This window comes from Cygnus olor, chromosome 13 (assembly GCF_009769625.2).
Source record: "Cygnus olor isolate bCygOlo1 chromosome 13, bCygOlo1.pri.v2, whole genome shotgun sequence".
NCBI lineage: Eukaryota > Metazoa > Chordata > Aves > Anseriformes > Anatidae > Cygnus > Cygnus olor.
The window spans coordinates 10,503,364-10,521,036 of record NC_049181.1 but is presented as its reverse complement, the minus strand read 5'-3'; the positions used below and the strand labels follow the sequence as shown (position 1 = coordinate 10,521,036).

Sequence of the window (17,673 nt, the reverse complement as noted above, 5' to 3'; positions counted from 1 at the left end):
TCCAAGCGTTAACTTCCTCCTTCCCCCGGCGGGGCGACATGGCGGCGCCCAGCGCCGTACAAGAAGATGGCGGCGGCCGGCGCCAAGCCACAGCTGGGGCCTCAGAACGTTCCTCGCCCCTGCGTGGCTGCAGTGACTTGTAAATGAGCACTCAGAGGAATACCTTATAAATGCATTTATTTACGTGGCTTCCCCTCCCCTTCGTTGCCACAAAAGGCAGAATGCAGACACAAAGGTAGAACGGGAGGAAAAAGCCCGCACAGCCCAACAGCGTACAGACGGTGACAGGACTGCACGTAGGAGGCCCCACGCTGCCCAGGCCCTCACGAAAGTCCTCGTGTGCCATCAAGGCAGAGGGAAGCCACGCTTCCTCAGCACCCTTCCGAGAGGCCAAGTCCAGCCCCAACACCCCAAGCCATCCCTGCTGGCTCAGGCTGGGACAGAGCTGCTTCTCCCCTCCAAAATCCTAAATCCCCAGCTCTCTCCCTTCCCCACTCTGAGATTTACAGACTGCCACGTTAACTCCCAACAGTCCTTCGCTGTCCCAGTTATGACCAAGAAGCTCCCACGGTCCATGCAAGCCTACAAGGTCCCCGCTCCTCCATCCCTTACTTGGCGGGGGGGGTCTCTCCAGCAGAGGAGCAGGGGGCGGCAGAGTCTGCCTCTGTCAGCTGCCCCTTGCTTTTCCCAAATTCAATCACCAGCGGCTTCCCCTGCAAAATGTACCCGTTCACCAACAGCATCGCAGCCTGGGCCGACTGAATATCTGCAAGAAAAGAACAAAATGGGCTGAGATGACACAGCAGGTTCTGACACAGGCACACACAGTGCTCACACGTCGTCAGTCTGCACCGTGACCCAGCGCAGTTCTGGGGTTCTCCAGCTGAATAAATACAGCAGCAGAACGCATCCCCGCTGTTTTGATGAATCCTCCCCCAGCCCAGAGCAAAGACTATGCCATGATATGAAGGAAAGGGAGCAAAGTCCCCTCCTGCTCCATGGAGAGAGGACTCTGCACCAGCCGAGGGTCCGGTGGGAAGATGTGGCACCTTCAGGAGTCAGGGAAGAACCGAGAGGCAGGAGGCAGCGACTCACCGGGGAAGGTGATAAAAGCCTGACCCCTCATCCGGCCGCTCAGCAGGCGGAACTGGATCAGCGGGCTGTTCTCCTTCTGGAACCGAGCAAACAACGACACTAGGTCCTTCATCGTCACTCGAGGGCCCAGGTTCTTCAAATACAGCACCTGCAACAGAGAGAGACAGGGTCAGCTGGCCTGTGCCATGCCAACAGATGCTTTTTAGCCCATTCCCAGTCTGTACACCTCAAACGTATGAATTATTTCAGCCACTCTGCCATCCCGTATTTATAAACCATCTGCCATATTTATAAAACAACACAAGCACCAGCTACCAGTTAAGCACAGTTTAAATAAAGTCACAGCCAGTCTCCGAAGGGCTCAGAGAGGGAGAGGACATTTTGTCTAGGGACATGCCAGAGCCAGGAGGGGCTAGCGTCTGCAGCACAGCTGTTTGCCAGCTGTGTAACCTCCCACTAGAGCCAGCAGCCCCCTGCTCTTCCTTGGCAGGCAGGATCAAGCAAGCACCCTCCAGGCAGCAGCCATGCAGCAGCGAAGAGGAGCTTTTGCTTGCTGAAGCAGCTTTTGGGCATGCTGGCTGGGAAGGTGAATAAATCATGGTTCATCTCCAAATACCTTGTTGGGCTCTCCAGGATGGTAGGAAGCAAACCTGGGTATATTTCGGAGTTCTTCCTCTGAGAGACGGTTCTTGCAGATCTCCTCCTCTGGGAGGAACTCCACTGGCTCTTTTATAGTCACAGGTCTTGGAGGGGACTGATGGGGCTTTGCTGCAGGAAGGCTGGGACTTTTTTCCTGGTCTGTCTGCTCTTCCTGGTCTGGAAGCGATGACTCCTCGACCACAGGATGCTGTGGGGCCGGGGAAGGGAGCAAGCATGGGTCACTCTTGGTTGGCTGGACTTCTTCAGGTAGCTGCTTGCTCAGCAGCTCTTGGTAAACACTCTCCAGGTGAACCATGGGGTCCTTTTCATCTGTTATCCTCCGAGTGTCATCTAATGCGCAACAGAGAAACACGGCAATGTGACCACCACCAAACACCTGCAAAACGCAGACTGCAAAAGAGACACAGACGGGACCGCAAAACAGGAAAAAACCCATCCTGAACCAGCCTCCATGCGGGTTAATTAAAATAGGAAGGGCAGCCCTAGCAGGCAGCAGGTGCTGGTGTCCCTGCTTAGAACAAACCCACAGACAGGAGCAGCACCACCACTAGTGCTTGGTGCAGCACTCGTTTCTTCCAGAGCTGACCTCAGCAGCTTATCTGCAGCCACACTTCAGCACATTCTAGCGATTCCTTCACCACACCCTGGCTCCTCCTGCATGCACGGCCAGGATGTGCCATGCTACCTTTCTGTGCTGTTACTTGGAATATAAATATTTGGTTTCTAGGGACAACACCACGTTAAACTCCTGGGTTTAAAGAAAGTCCATCCCACGGACTTGCTGCATGGAAATGAGGGGCACATCTCCCAGCCTACCAGCCTCAGCTTTGCCACTTCTCAGTTTTGCTAACTTCCACAACACTGACACCAAAGGAGGGAGAAGGGGACAGAGGATGCTGGGGCACCTGTACTTTATAGAGCAAACACTGACCAAAGTGGTGTTTTAGGAGATAGGAGATGAAGTTTAGGAGTTCCTCCTCATCTTGTTTGTTATTTGTCTTAAAAACAAATCCCAGCGGGTTCACGCCTGTACATTTCTCCAGCTAAAGCAGACTGGAGCAGCTTTTACCAACTCTGAACAACACCAGACTCTCCATCCAGAAAGCCAAATGAAACCACTGGCTCGGAGACAACACTGCTGAGGTGAGAAGCGGTGTCATGCAATGGTCAGGGTACTGGGAATCAGCAGCTGGCCTCCATTTCCACCTCTGCTACTGGGCTACCAGGAAGGGCCTTTAACAAGTCACTTCTCTTTCCTGCTCTGTGCCTTTGCTTCTCTTCTACCCTTGAAAATACCCCCACCCATACGGTGCCAAAACAGAACACCTTCAGGGACATAAAGCCAGACGGAAATGTGTCGGACCCCCACGCACCCATCTCTCCCTGCTGGAGCAGAGACAGGAACAGCCACCAGCACACAAACCTTGGTGGTAGAGTGCCCGGAGGAAGGAGTGGCGGTCCGTTCCCTGAAAGAGGGCATTTTCAATCTCCATCTCCCGCCGGCTCAACTGCTTGCTGCCAGCAAACCTCTGGGGCAGCGCGAGGATGCGCCGACGCTCTTCCATCTTCTCCTGGATGGCATGGAGTCGGTCCTGCGTGGCCTCCGGGGCCGCTCCCAGCCCAGAGCCCTGGAAGACAGGCACAGCTTTGCTCAGGCACAGCACGTGCCTCCTCCTCAGAGGCTGGTTCAGCAGCCAGCCTTCACGTTCTCCTGCCCTGGAGCTAGGAACCATCCCCCAAACTGCAGCTCACCAAGAAGTCCTGTTACTGCAAGGTTAGGACGGAAATACAAGCACTGAGAAAGCCTCAGTTCTTGAGAGAAGTGGACAAACAGCCCCTATCTCCCGACCTTTCTGATCTGCTTTCCTTTCCCCAGCCTCAGTCTTACGGTTTCTGTGTCCTCTTTCCCAGCAGTCCCCATCTCTGTCAGCTACATGCATTTTCTAAAGCCCTCTACAGTAACTGCACGAACTCCTCTTTGGCATTTCTTTTTCCACAGCTATAGCATCCACAAGCCTAAACCTCCACAAAGCTTTTGGTGTCCGATGCCCACATCCCTTGGAGAACCTTGTCTGCTGAGAGGTGGACCCCAAGCTTGGCACCTGAGGGAAGGTTTACGCTGAGGACTAAATTCCTGGTCAGCTTCACACAAGCCAGCTTTCAGTAACCATCCCGATCCTGCACCTCTGACGCTGGACTAGCTAGCCTAGCTGAGACTAAATCTTCCTGTATGAACAATAAACCTCCTTACATGGCGCCAGGGCACTGCTAAGATTCACCAGACTTGCACTCCAAAGCCCAGTGACATACCCCAACACCTGGAGGGGCATTTCTGCCCCCACCTCAATCTCTATCAGAATCCCAAGGATACATTTTTCTGAGGTTGTAGCTGGATTTTCTTTTCTCAAATTCAGTTCAAGAATTAGTGGCAAATGCTTCTGTTTCAGGCAAGAAATCAGGCTTTTTCCTTGCACTGCTCACAACCTAAAAGACCTTCCCATGGCTCTCTCTCCCTCCTTGCCTGGGCCAGTATCTGCCCTACTTCCATTCACCGTTTCACGGCTTCTTTGGGGCACAAAAGGCTATTTATATGGAATAGCAATTCTGGGAAATCATTTGTAGCACTTCGTTTTCAAAAAATCTGCAAGTTAGCAGCTGAAAGTAACAGCAGCCTACACTTGATACCTTGCTGAGAGCTCCACAGGCAATCTGGAGTCCTCTGTCTCAGCTGATTCCTCCTTGGTGGAATCTTTTCACTCGGGGCCTCCACATACAAAGCTGCACATCTCTACTGGACTTGAGCTCTCTACATTTTCTTCTCCTCTCACGAGCTGTAGAGAACGTACTCTAATGTCACTGGTTCCTTCTGTCAGAGTACTGTTTTCCATTCTATTCTTTATTTCTAAACACCCCAGAACCAATTTTATAGCAAATACAACAAACAAACTTGTAGCACTGATATTTATTTTCACTCTTAAATTACCCAAGTTTAAACGCAGGCTCCACCATGGCTGGGTTTGCATTTAAACACCAAAGCAAGAAATGACTTCAGCTGAAGAGAGGCAAACCCATGATTACTGCAGACAGCTTCCTTCTGCACATGGCTACTGATCAGGAAGAGGAGGAGTAGAAGATGGGTGGAAGCCAAGGATCAGCCCAAGTCCTATTTTGCACCTTTTATTTTACCAAATTAAGAGCAAGACACTCCAGTACACCTGACAGAATAACCCCCAAAGCACCTTGTCTCTGGGATGTGAAAGAGGCGAAGGCAGGGGAAGGAGACGACCTGCTTTGGTCCAGCCTTTAAATCCGTCTTTCAGGCGTATGAACAGCTGAAATGATTTGCTCAAGGCCATCAGGGTGGCCTGTGACAGGAACATAGTCAGGTCTTGCTGTGGTGCAAAGAACCAACTCTTCTTTCCTCCACAGCTTTTAGCGCAGACCCTTTAACCAAAGAAAACAGGCCAGAAAAAATGCCTGATAGTGCTGGCTACAGGCAAGAGATACACGGAGTGGCCATCCTTCACCGAAGGACTTACAAAGAACTTGAGCTTTCTAAAAGGGTGTAGAAAAGGGTTTTCTGTGGGGTTAGAGAGGCTTGACCACGTTTGGATGGAGCAGAGCGTGCCTCACCTTCCCCGCCGAAGCCCGGTTCTTCCAGAGCAGGATCTCCGGGTCCGAGAGCCCCAGCTCGCGGAGAGCCGCGGTCTCTTTGTCGCTCTCCTGCAAGGCCTGGAACTGCGACAGGGTCAGGGCTCCTGCAGCCTCTTCCCCAAAAGGCTTGTAGAAAGCCGCGGGGGCAAAGCATCGCCGCTTCGACTTGCACCTGCAACCCGAAGAGGCAGAAGCGCCTTAGGGTCCCCAACCCCGGCGAGGTGACACCGCTGCTGTCCCCCAGCACGGCCACCCTTCCCTCCCCCCCCCCCCAGGGCTCTCCGGGCAGGTCGGGACTCACTGCTCGATGGAGACGGAGGTGTCCAGCTGGTGCTGGAGCAGGCTCTTCAGCTGCCTCTCGCCTTCCGTCTCCAAGTCTTCCAGGAGCACCTCATCGCTGGCCAGGCTGCTGTTGACCCTGGGGAGCAGAGGCAGCGCTCAGGGGACACCCGCAGCCCCGCACACCGGCACGGCTCCCGGAGCGACATGCCACCCCCCCCCCGACCCGCTCCCCCCCGGCCGGCCCGGCCCGCTCACCTCCGCATGGCCGCGGTTCTCGCCTCCCGCCCGGGACTCCAACTCCCGGCAGCCCCCGCGAGCGGCCGTGCCGGCCGGCGGAGGGCGGGCCCGCGCGGGGGCTGCTGGGAATCGTAGTGCGGGAGGACCGAGCGCCGCCTGGCGCCTGGGCAGAGCCGCGGCGCAGAACAGGCCCGAGGACAAAAGCGACGATTCCGATAAAATCAGTGAAGTATCACAGTGAGGTAGCCCTTCCATTTTATTTCAGAGAATAATTATGTACGGAAGAGGGGGGGAAGAGAAAAAGTAAATATAAAGATATAAAGCACACCCACTGCATGAAGGGCAAATGAGAATTGGGGGCAGCTCTGCTAAATACACGATTACTAATGCAGTAAATGAGTAAATAACACCATGGAATGTGCATAAACTGCATTGTTATTAAAATACCCTTCATCTTAAGTCTTCACAGCAGATTTTTTAACATGTTCTCCTCCACCCTTGCAACTGAACATGTTCCACTACTGAATTTGGTACTAAATGTTTACTTGAAAAATACCTAATGTTTTTCAACTAAAAATCCTGCTTACTGGACCATTTGAAGGCACAAAGCAAAAAGCAGCTCATCTAAAAACTACAGGAAATGAGGCCCACTTTGTGAAGTAGAAGCAACCTCCAGTTTGTAAATCTATCAGACTTCTACAGCTTCTTGTGAGGACAGCTGTTCATTAAACCACCTCTGTAAGGCTCTGAATAAATTTCATAAAGTTCTGATAGAAAATATTTAAGTTACAATTAAGTACAGAGCTGGAGAGGTCAGTTGTGAAGTCACACAGTGCTCAAATCCCTCAAGCACAGCATTTTTGTATCTAACAATCGGCACACAGCTATAAAAAAACAAAACAAAAGCATATACTTTGAGCACAAACTTCATGCAGGCTCTTAGAGCAGAGTTGGTGAATTCTAAAGACACTGCAAAGAGTAGCTTTGGAGTAAAAACAAGCTTTATTGCAACAAAAAGAAAAGCAGATCACAAATTTAGACATAGGTCCCCACCAGCCTCTTTCCTATGCGGATATTAGGTTAATATTCACAATTTGAGACTTTCAATCAAAAGTGATCCGAAAACTGCGCTCTTGCTCCTTGCGGCGGCTCTCACAAACCTTTGTCACTTCTTCCACCTTTCTCTGCAACAAGGCTGGGGGAAAGAAGAAAAAAGTGATCAATTTCACAATCATCCTAAAATATAACCCTGCACAGTTAAGCCTGGGGAAAGAGAAAGAAAAACACTTTCAGTTTTAACATTCACTGGGATTTGACAGTGCACAGTGAAACAGGAAAACAACACAAAGCACTGCTAACCTTCCCCGGCCTTTAAAGGTTGTCCAAAAAGTATTGTGGCAGGGACTAGCAAGCAGAATCAGAAAAAAAACCTGACATGTTGTTGACACTTCTTGCTGAGCCAGCTTGTAGTTTCAGGGCACAGCACCAGAGAGCAGAGCAAACCCCTCCTGAAGAGGAGCTGCAAGCTGGTCTGCAGCTTGAAAGGAAGTAATTGCTGTATAAAGGAACTTCCCCTGCCCACCTCATGCTAAACTACTTCTGAATTATGCAAATTACAGGTTAGTCAATCTGTTTGAAGTATATACATATTTTCCTGCAGGATATCACACAGCCATAACAAGCTTTTAACTGTAAATACAGAAAAGAGTGCAATCATACAGAAGAGCTGTGGATCACTTGCAGTCTCAGTACAGATAACCTGTTATATATATTTCCAAATCAGTGATCTGCAAATAAGCTACTGATTGACTATCAACTTTAAATGCAGGAGGCATTGCAACATACAAAAATTCTTGGCACAAGCTAGAGCAATGTTTAATTTAATTTCATGAAAGCTTATCAGAAGTTATTCAACAGGGCTACGGCATTATGTCAGTCTGTGGCTTGGAGATATTCCAGTTTAAGTTTTAATTTTAGAGTTTGCCAAACCCAGAATCTTCCAGTAACATATTAAACACCACATTGCAGTTTGTCAGTTTTCAAAAATTCACTGTGCAAAAATGATCATGGCATGAAATGACAGTCTGCTTCACCATCTCAACTCAGAACTCGGTTGTAACTAAGAAAAGAATTCCTGTTCCTCAGGAAAAGGAAATTTCAGAACAAGGTTTTGTCCAAATCCTCTTTTCACTGAGGCCACCTTATGGAAGGAACATCCCCCTGTATCCATGTTCAGCAAGTCCATTCATGTTCAGCTTCTGTTACACTGACAAGTTAACAGTAGTTTGATTAAAGTGCCCCAGCTCCACATAATTCTTGAACACGTCAGACAAGTTAATAACCGCTGTGTACACACCGGCCTAGAAAAGATCACTGGCTGTTGTGAGACAGCCCCGAAGGTGTTTCATGGGAAATAAAACTGATAACACTACCTATAGAACAGATGTCTTTCTTTTGTGGAGTTCAGTTGTTTCGTTCATTCATTTTTGATTTAAAAAAGAATGTTAAGAAATGGATCTTTCCCAGGCCTACTCTCAAATTACTAATGACAAGAGCTGCTTGGAGGGTTACGTTCAGAACTGCATCTTCCTCCCCCTTGCAGTAACAGGAATTCTCCTCCTTGCCAAGAACTCCACAGAAACAGATATATTAATTTAACTGCATTTTCTTAGGCTTTTTGCTTCTTATTTGAAGATAAACTGAAGCTGAATTGTTTCTTTAGAAAATGCACATTTATCAGTAAAGATAGTGAATTCTGATTAACTGACAAGACAATTACTTTAGTATAGAATGACTGAAAAAATTATCTCCTTTCTAGTAAAGTTGAAATGAAACAGATTGCTTTTTTCAAACATTCTGTAGAGTCAGCGTTCTGGTGCCAGAGGAGCTATACCAGATTTCATGATAAAGGCATGTCGGGAATGTGAAAGCTAGCATTTGTCTTCTAGAAGAAAAAGGCAAATTTAATCCAGACCTAAGCAAGCCAATAGCGCTATTTAAAAAGAAATTACTAGCATGCCTGCTTTCACCCAAGAATTACAGCAGGTGTGAACAGCCCTGCAGTCAGACAGCCACAATTTGGTACTGGTGAGAGCTGCACTGCTTTATTCTGCAATGCCCTCCTGTGGCTGCTAACATCTGTTAAAAGCAAAGCCACAGAATTCTTGAACCCCTCACAAGGACACGGTCCCTATTAGAAGAGTTCGTTTGTTTTTTGTTTTGTTTTCAGTGTTGAGCCCTGAAAGCACCACATTATATTAGTTGAGTGAATCCAGAACATGAAATAACAGTAACTACGCTATCAAGTTTTCACTATAGAGCACATTTTCTGCCCTGCATTAATTCTCAAGCGATTGCTATTTTGACATTTCCACACTATTACTCCAGTTACCATGCTTGCAGATAAACACATGCAGATCAGTCCTGCCTTGATTTGGCTTTTCCACAGTTCACAGGGGAATGCTGCTAACACTAACCTCCCCTATCTCCACCCCCCTCAAAACATACATTTTCTTATTTCTAAGGAGAATCCAGGAACACTTCAGAAGTTGAAATATTTAACCTCATTATGGTGGAACCAAGGATAAGGTTTTTCACATCATCTGCTTTGCATTGATGCATTTCAAACAGTACTTTTTATAAAATACCAGCTGTTATCACAAACCACTTTTCAGCAGAGGCCCTCAAGGCACATCAAGAGGATTCAAGCAGAGAAGGGACAATGTAATTGAAGACAAGGAGGAGAAGATTCCTCAGTGATCTTCAGGAACTCACTTATATCCAAGGTACACTTGCATACACACTACACACTTTGTATTTACATTCCCCCAAAGCTGCAAGATGGACTCTCACCTGAGTTCTGGTCAATCCACTGCAATGAATCCATGTGTGCATTCAAAATTTTACAGATCTGCTGAAGCTGAATAGAAAGAGAAGGTGAGAGCTATTTGTTACAGTACATTAAAACTAACAGCAGTAAAAGACAGCCTTCCTGTCCCCGTCTTCGGAGTATAGAAGTAATATTTCTCACACATACAACTCCACTAACACAGCAGTCATTTTTGCTGTGCAGCGACTGTGCTAGTTTGCTTCTCCTTGACATCAAGAAAACAGACTGAGTGTATGCCTGTGGCTTAGTTTTAGCCAAATTCAACCATAAGATCCCACCACATCATTAATCTTAGTCTTGAGGTGGAAGAAGTTAAAAAAAGGGAAAAAAACTCAGTCTGAACCACCAAATGGAAATTTTTACTGAAAAAAGCCTTGTAGTAAAGAGATGCAAGGAGTAACAAGATCAATTTAATACCTATCAGGAAGCTAGCAATTCTGGTCTTCTACTAAAGTAGTACAGAAAGTTCAACAGCTACTGCATCTCATAAAATGGAGGAGCAGGTAGCAGAATAAAAGTCAAGAAAGGTCTCAAACTAGTTATTTAGGCAATATTACACCAAAAGAGGAAAAAAAATTCACACCAGAATTAGATACTTTGAAAGCTAACAATCACAGACTAAGTGGGCAAGCCAGGCTGGCTTGCATTGTGCTATAATGCAAGTCTTACCAGAAGTGAATGAAATGAAAGATGAAACAAAATACGTTACCTAGCTTGAAACTAAAAGCAGAGTATCCAAGAGCAAGCAAATGAAGAGTTAGCACTGTTTAAATATCCCGTGACTCTTTTCCAGCATTAAAAAAAAAATCAAGCTTGGATTTACCGGGTCACTGGTGTCTGCTGGGCCTCCCGATGTATTCAAGTGCTCAATGATGTCCTTGAGATCTTGTGCCATACGCTTCAACTGAGCATCTATGTTTTCAGCCAACTTATAGCTGCGAAATGCATGGGAACCAAGGTCAGAACATTTAAAGTGTACTTCAGCAGACCTACGACCGATCACACTAACTTCAGTCAATCAGAACTAGCATTCGTGCCTTTTAACCAGGGCATAGCAGATATGCGAAGAACACCATGAGAGGCATTTTATTACACAGATGAAGTAACTCCTAATGTATTTCACTCTATAAGATATAGAGAGACAGACATGCAAAACCGCTGAGCTCTTTCTGGAAGGTTGTCAGAATTGAACCACCTGTCCAGATTCTTCGAGATTATCTCTTGAACAAAACACTTCTTTAATTATCTTGCTAAAATTCAACACTTATGCTTAGAAGAAAGCTTGAGCTGCACATAGTGCATTCTGTTCTCATCACTTTTATCACTGAATAATCATTAATTTTTAGAGATTAAGCCTAAATTAGAAACCTTTCCCCAGACAGCTGATTAGAACATCCAACAAAGCTCTTTTCATGCTCATTAAGGGGCTTCCAGTTGCAATTCTCATATTTCTAATGCGTAAAATATAAGTTGCCATGCGTAAAAGTGGATTACATATTTGAAAAAGGCCATTGATAGTTATGTATTATCATGCATCCCAATTATAATTCTGATTGATCATCATCATATTAGTCTGTTTTAGCACATGTTCAAACAGATTTTTGTCTTACGTCCTCTCCCGTTCTTCATCTGCATGCTGCAAATAGATAGTCCCACTCTGTTCCTTCACAGACTCCTCCAGAGGGGTCAACAAGTCTTCAAGCTCTTTCTGCTGAGACAGAATGAAGTCTAGCTCCTGATCCAATCTGAAAAGAAAAAAAGACCTACAATTTAGAACAGGCTTAGAGGCTATATACATTCTAGAACTTCCACACAATGCAAAGTGATGCAAAAAAGTGAAAAAATTCTCTCAAGTGTTTCTTACCTCTTCTGATCAAGCTTCACTTTCTCTACTTCTCTGTGTAATGAAGTAATCTGTAAGCAGAAGACAATTATAGCAGGAATACTCAAAAAGTAATCTCAAAAGAAAATGAGTGGAACTGAGAAAGCTATTATCATAAAAATATCTACTAGAAAAGCGAAACAGTTGCACCAATGTTTACAGATGAAAAGTTTACTAATGGAGTTTTGGCTATAAAAAAAATAAAGACTAGACACTGAGGTTTTCAAAGGCATTTCACATTTATCTTTTTAAAAGCAGAAAGTCTTACCAGAGGGCTTGCTGCATCTGTGGCACAATGCCTTTAACAATCTAAGCAAGCAAAATGAGTTCACACTGGATATCACCTTACCTTCTCTCCATTCTCTATCAGTGTCCGATCCCAGGCATTAACTTGTGTAGCTTGATGAAGAAAGTGTTTCTCTTGATCTTCCAGTTCTAGACTCCACTTATTTATCAAACTCTCAAGCTGGGCATAAGTCATCACTGGAGGCGCACTGAGAGGAAGCGTGAGACAGTACAGAATATAAGATCAAAAAAGTCCAAGTGTGGTAACGCCCGTTTCCCCTTCCTCCACCAGATACCAGCATTAATACTGACTCATGTCCCAGTCAGGAAATAGTTGTAATAAGACTCACCTGGTTGTTGTGGTGGTTATAGCAGTTGTAGAAGTCACAGCTCCAATAGCACCCGTTGTAGTTAATGGCTTAAGATTCAAAGCAAAACTAGAAGCAGAAGTGCCTGAATGAAGAGATTCAGGTCAAACAACAAAAGAGAACATCCGGTAACAAACTGAGAACAGATCCAATACACAACTCTAATGCAATGCTTTATGAGCTCAAATGTCCCTTTAACAAAAAGCAAATCCTGCGTGTGTCAAGAAGGAAACCAAGCACATCTTGACACAATTAACAACAGTGGACTGTAAATACCTGACTGCTAGATCTAGTCAAATGAGGAACTGACGATCTGCCCTTAACCTGTGCATTATTCAAAAAAACAGAGCCAACACCCCTCTCAATCTGTGTTTCAATATTAGATCTAAAATCCATCAGCACATCCAGTTCCTGCCCTGAACCATTGCTGCTAGAGTGCGCTTTGTAGGAGACTGATTTCTGTTTTTACAAAGCTAAGGAACATTTATCAGATGCTGCCGCCAGCCAGTCATACAACACTTTAGGTATTGAACTAAATTCTTCAGTCGCTCTAGAAACAAGCTTGAGAAATGCCTTGAGCTGAGCAGCATCCATATTGTTACAGTGAACACTGACAGGTAACTGCAGCCCGAAAAGGATGCTCAGTCCTGAATCCTAACACTGTGCAGCACTGCAGATCTTCACATGAGTGTCAACATTTCAATGTAGCACTTAACACCACATTTTTGGGAAGAAAAGCTAGTGAAATCCTATGCTTTTAAACTTAAAATGTGGAAAAAACAGCTTAATAGGGCAGAATCAAAACATAAAACATTTCTCCCTAACTTTCCCCACAAATCTTTGGCCTCTCCCTTCCCTTCTATCCGAAATAGAGAAATCTAAAGCAATTTTGCATCTACACAGACAGGCTAGAGGAGAAGCAGCTAATGTACCTGCTTACTCCAGACTAGAACATCAAAGCCCTGAAGGCCTTCACGCACACCCTGCTGTGGGCACTCTCAGAAGCCATAAGTAACTGCGGACTTGTGGATATGGAAAAGGAGGATCACAAAGAAATATTGTATTACTTTCAGTCACTGGACACTAGAAATTAGCACTGCTGTGCTGCTACACTAGCATGGGCCTTTACACCACTCCTAGAAGGAAGTCAGGCTTCCTTCTCTTCATCTTTTATCAGCATCTACTTACTTGTGGCTGTGCTTGTTGCTGCAGCTGTTGTTCCAGGAGCTTTTAAGCCAAATCCAGAAGTTCCAAGACCAGCTGTACCAGTGGAAGGAGCACCAACTGTGAACCGAAGACAACATTAGGAGTTTGCATGTCCCATTAAATACAGTTCCCCTTTGAAAAACCACCCTGCCTGTCCACCCACCTTCACTGGGTCTTCTGTTTGCATTAGCCATGATCACTGTTTACATGGAGGATCATACAGACACATGAAAAGAGGTAGGCTGAAGTCATAAAATAGCCAGTGGCATTGTTGTTCTTATGATACTTACAGAAAACTACTAGCTCAGCTGTCAAACTACAACCATTTCTCTTACTTTGAATTATCTGACATTTAACTCAAACTACAACTGATTAATTAAAAATAACGACTAACAAAACTTCTGAAGCTCCCTGGGAGCATCTAAGTTTTCAGAGCTAGGTGTAAGGCAGTATTATTATATGGAAAAGTTGTATTAACTCTAGTAAACATTAACATTTGCTGTAGCTAGTCTCCATAATCAAAGGAAACCACAGTGTTAACATGTCCTTGCAGGTTGAGAACGGAAGCTGTTAGGACTCACTTTAAACTTCAGCTTCTGCCTTGAAGCTGTCGGAAAACAGATACTATTTCCTGCCAAAAATAATTTTGCAAGAGGAAACAAGTCAATTATTACCAGAGGAACTTGTACATGTACAGCTGTATGAATACAGTGTGTTTTTACCACACTGCACCTCCACTGTCGCAGGCCACTCTGCTCTTTAAGCGTGAGCACCTAATACAAGAGTCAAAGGCGGATGTAACCAGATTCAAGGCACTGGTCTGGGAAAACGGCAGCATCACCAGAAAGCTCAGCTGTGGTATTACGCAGACAAAAATTCACGTACAGATTAAATTCCCACTTGCTGCTTTGCCCACTGAATCTAAAGCGTGCTCTATTTCGTACAAAATTTTCTGTGCCTTGCTACTGAAGAAGTTTTGCCACAATTTAAAGAGGGAAGGCACCAAGCAGCAAGAAGAGCCTTGTCCCGTATTATCTCAGCAACTGATGCTTCGCTACAGACAGACAGCACCTCATCAATAAATGCTAGTCATTTATTCCCCCAACACACCAGATCTGCATACTGTGACTCACGTGAGAGGCCTGTGGTGGTAGATGAGGTCGGTGCTGAAGAACTTGCTATAGATGCAAACAAAGTAGGGCCCGTTGAACCAAGAAGGGAAGCTGTGGTGGTAGCCGCCGTTGTGGAAGCTGTGGATGTTACTACAAACAGAAAAGTGGAGATTTTGTACAAGCAGAGCCCTTGGGGCTTTCACACATTTCAGAAGAACCACGCTACGAGAGGGACACAAATTTGCCTAATTAGACCATCTTTTGCATGGGTACAAGAGAATTTTAAATTATTTTTGCTGTGTTCTGCTTCCATTTTCTCTTTTCCAATGTACCCTTTAAACTTGTAGTTCCCTTCCATTACACTCCAGAAAGATGTGCAGAACAGAATGTTGCACGGGACACAATACAGCACACTAATCAAGCTTTGTAACTACATTCAATGAGCTTTCACAGAGTACTGATGCCATTGCAAACTCACAGTAACAGTTCCAGACCACCTCCAGAAGCCAGTTTAGAAAACTATACCCAGAAGGGCAACAGATTCACCGAGTTTGAGTAATCGTTTCCTAAAATCTATTCCTACCTCCCAGTTTGTTTCCAAAGGACAGAGTGGGTCCCTGGCTGGTAGTAGCAGTCTGAGTTGCCGTCGGTGCACTAGTGGCTGCTGTTGAAGTCAACGATCCAAAGTTTAGACCTGGAACAAAACAGGATACATAGAAAAGGAAAGATGAACCTCTTACCACAGAGAAACCGATCACAGTATTCAAGTCAGCAGAAGTAACAGTTTAAGCAAAACATTAATGTTTAATGTAACGAATACTCTGCATTATCCAGCAAATGAAGTAGAGCTAGGAAGATTACTTAAAAGGCTTTAACAAATGATTTAATGCAGATGAACATCATCCTAACCCCAGATCTTCCTTCAGAGGCCTGAACTATCACCAAGTAAATCAAAAGCTGCAAATTGAATTTCTGCCAATTCTACAGAAGCAAACAGGCTCGTGCACACCCCGCAGCACTCCTTCCCCACTGCTTCCAGCCCTTTCCCCTCACATTAGGAAAGCCACCAAAAACATTTTTATAAGGCTTCAAAGAGAGCTGGCACCTCTACACACCCTTTTAATATTATTTCAGCCTCGCTTTTCAAACCCATCACGTAAGTAATACTTGTAAAACACCACTCAGCTTAGAAGCCTGTATCCATGGCACTCAAGCCCTACCCACAACAGCCCAGACATACTGTCAAAGCCAGAGCAAGGTGCCATTCTGAGCAACTTCTCCATAGATACTTTGCTAGCCACACTGTTAGCCAAGAGGCAAGCTCATTAGTTCACTTACACATACAAACTCCGCCAAAGACAGCTCACGTTTCAAGCCCAGGCACTCACCCGAGGACTGTGTCCCAAGGCTGAAGGGGGCTGCAGGCTGGGTTGTGGTTCCTAAGGCGGCCGCAGTGGTGGCCGCAGCAGCGGGTGCTGCTCCAAAGGTCAGCCCCGCGGGCGCTGCTTGCAGAGTCGTGGTGCTTGCAGCACCGATGTTGAAGCTGGTTGTTCCCGCCTGGGTCGTGGTACCGCTAGCGAAAGTAAAGCCTCCGGTTGTCCCAGACTGAGTGGTGGTGGTTGTCGTCGTCGTGGTGGTGGCGGCGGCAGCAGCTCCAAACACGAAGCCAGCAGGGGCTGCTGCTTGACTCGAGGGTGTGCTGGTTGGTACAGAGCTACCAAACCCAAACCCCCCTGTGATTCCAGTAGCCTGAGTTGTGCTACTGCTTCCAAAGTTCAATTTGGGTGCATTTCCCCTACAAAAGAAAAAAAAAGTAGTGAGTCAGGCTGTTTAAGACACATCCAGTGAATACTGAGTCAGCTCTCTTACGGACCGTTTGCTGACAAAACAACAGAAAGCATCTTTGAAAATGACAGGCACTCTACCAGGATCATATTTCTGTTTTGACAAAGATTGTATTATAAGTCCTGTCAACTGCAATACTGTTAAGTCTCCTTATATTGACACCCCCTTAATTACTTCTGCCTATCAATACGCTATAAGACATTTAGAGCAGCGTAATAAAGCTGTTTATTCTCTCAGCTTTTAAGCGTCTTTTCCACTTCCTCCACACAAGCCTGTTCTTGTAATTACGCATCACAACTAGCCCCAAGTTGAGCTCCCTTCCCACCGCTGTGACGTAGCAGGCTTCCGAAACAATAAATCAGAAGAAACATTTCAAAGCTCGGCAGTCACCTTCAGGAGAAAACAGCCCCACCTGAGCAAGGGGGCACTCAATGCTTCAGATACGGATCACAAAAGACGTTTTATATTCACAATTGAAGCCTTAGCCCTCTTTCCCACAACTCAACGGCAGGGTGAATTACAGAACGAGCAGCTCTTAAAGCCAGCTCCGGGCACCGGTACTGACAAGCAGCGGGCAGGCCTCGCCGCTCGCAGTAAGCACGGCGGATCCCGGAGCACCAAAGCGACCGCTGGGGGCCCCCCCGCCCCCGGCAGCGCCGCTCACCCCATTGGGAACACGCCGGCTGCCGGCGCGGCGGCGGCAGGCGTCCCGAAGCTGAAGCCTGCGGGCGGCGCGGTGGTGGCGGGCGTGCTGAAGGAGAAGAGCGCCGGGGGCTGGCTGCTGGCGGGCGTCGGCGCCGCGCTGCCGAAGCTGAAGCCCCCCGACGGGGCGGGCGTGAAGGAGAAGCCGGCGGCCGTCGTGGTGGCGGCGGTCTTCGGCGTGCCGAACGTGAAGCCGCCGCCGCCGCCGGCCGAGGCCGAGCCGAAGCTGAACTGGTTCATGGCGGAGCGGCCCGGGCGGAGCGGGACGGGAGGGACCCGCGGCCTCCCCCGGCCCCGTCACGGAGCCCGCCCGCAGCACCCACCGGCGGCCAGGCCCCGCCGCGCGCGCTGATGACGCGCTCCGCGCACGCGCCCGGCGGCTTTCGAGTCCCTGCTCCCGCCCCTCTCGCCCAGCCTCCCAATCGCCGCCCAGCTTTTCACCGCCTTCATTTTCTA

At 46.9% G+C, this 17,673-nt stretch overlaps 2 protein-coding genes across 2 annotated transcripts; both read right to left on the bottom strand.

Annotated features, from left to right (window-relative positions):
• Positions 1-160: 160 nt before the first annotated feature.
• On the bottom strand, positions 161-6,208 carry RBM41 (RNA binding motif protein 41). Its single transcript, XM_040572365.1, has 7 exons — positions 5,947-6,208; positions 5,711-5,827; positions 5,389-5,581; positions 3,179-3,383; positions 1,712-2,085; positions 1,096-1,243; positions 161-766 (listed from the first exon to the last, which is right to left on the bottom strand). Exons 1-7 carry the CDS (start codon positions 5,952-5,954, stop codon positions 609-611), a joined length of 1,203 nt encoding a protein of 400 aa, XP_040428299.1. The 5' UTR covers positions 5,955-6,208; the 3' UTR covers positions 161-608.
• A 703-nt stretch (positions 6,209-6,911) lies between these two features.
• Positions 6,912-17,579, bottom strand: NUP62CL (nucleoporin 62 C-terminal like). The gene is made up of 12 exons (XM_040572361.1): positions 17,180-17,579; positions 16,059-16,465; positions 15,254-15,364; positions 14,692-14,820; positions 13,541-13,636; positions 12,335-12,437; positions 12,049-12,193; positions 11,682-11,731; positions 11,428-11,562; positions 10,641-10,752; positions 9,781-9,847; positions 6,912-7,123 (listed from the first exon to the last, which is right to left on the bottom strand). Exons 1-12 carry the CDS (start codon positions 17,455-17,457, stop codon positions 7,032-7,034), a joined length of 1,725 nt encoding a protein of 574 aa, XP_040428295.1. The 5' UTR covers positions 17,458-17,579; the 3' UTR covers positions 6,912-7,031.
• Positions 17,580-17,673: the final 94 nt, after the last annotated feature.

Excerpts from the sequence above, each read along its gene's own strand:
- NUP62CL (XM_040572361.1), bottom strand. The coding sequence starts at position 17,457 with ATGAACCAGTTCAGCTTCGGCTCGGCCTCGGCCGGCGGCGGCGGCGGC. Across the intron at positions 16,466-17,179 it reads GCCGGCGTGTTCCCAATGGG|GGGAAATGCACCCAAATTGA; the intron begins GTGAGCGGCGCT and ends TTTCTTTTGTAG. Across the intron at positions 10,753-11,427 it reads GATGAAGAACGGGAGAGGAC|CTATAAGTTGGCTGAAAACA; the intron begins GTAAGACAAAAA and ends TGCATTTCGCAG.
- RBM41 (XM_040572365.1), bottom strand. Across the intron at positions 3,384-5,388 it reads ACCGGGCTTCGGCGGGGAAG|GGCTCTGGGCTGGGAGCGGC; the intron begins GTGAGGCACGCT and ends CCTGTCTTCCAG. Across the intron at positions 767-1,095 it reads GGCTTTTATCACCTTCCCCG|ATATTCAGTCGGCCCAGGCT; the intron begins GTGAGTCGCTGC and ends CTTTTCTTGCAG.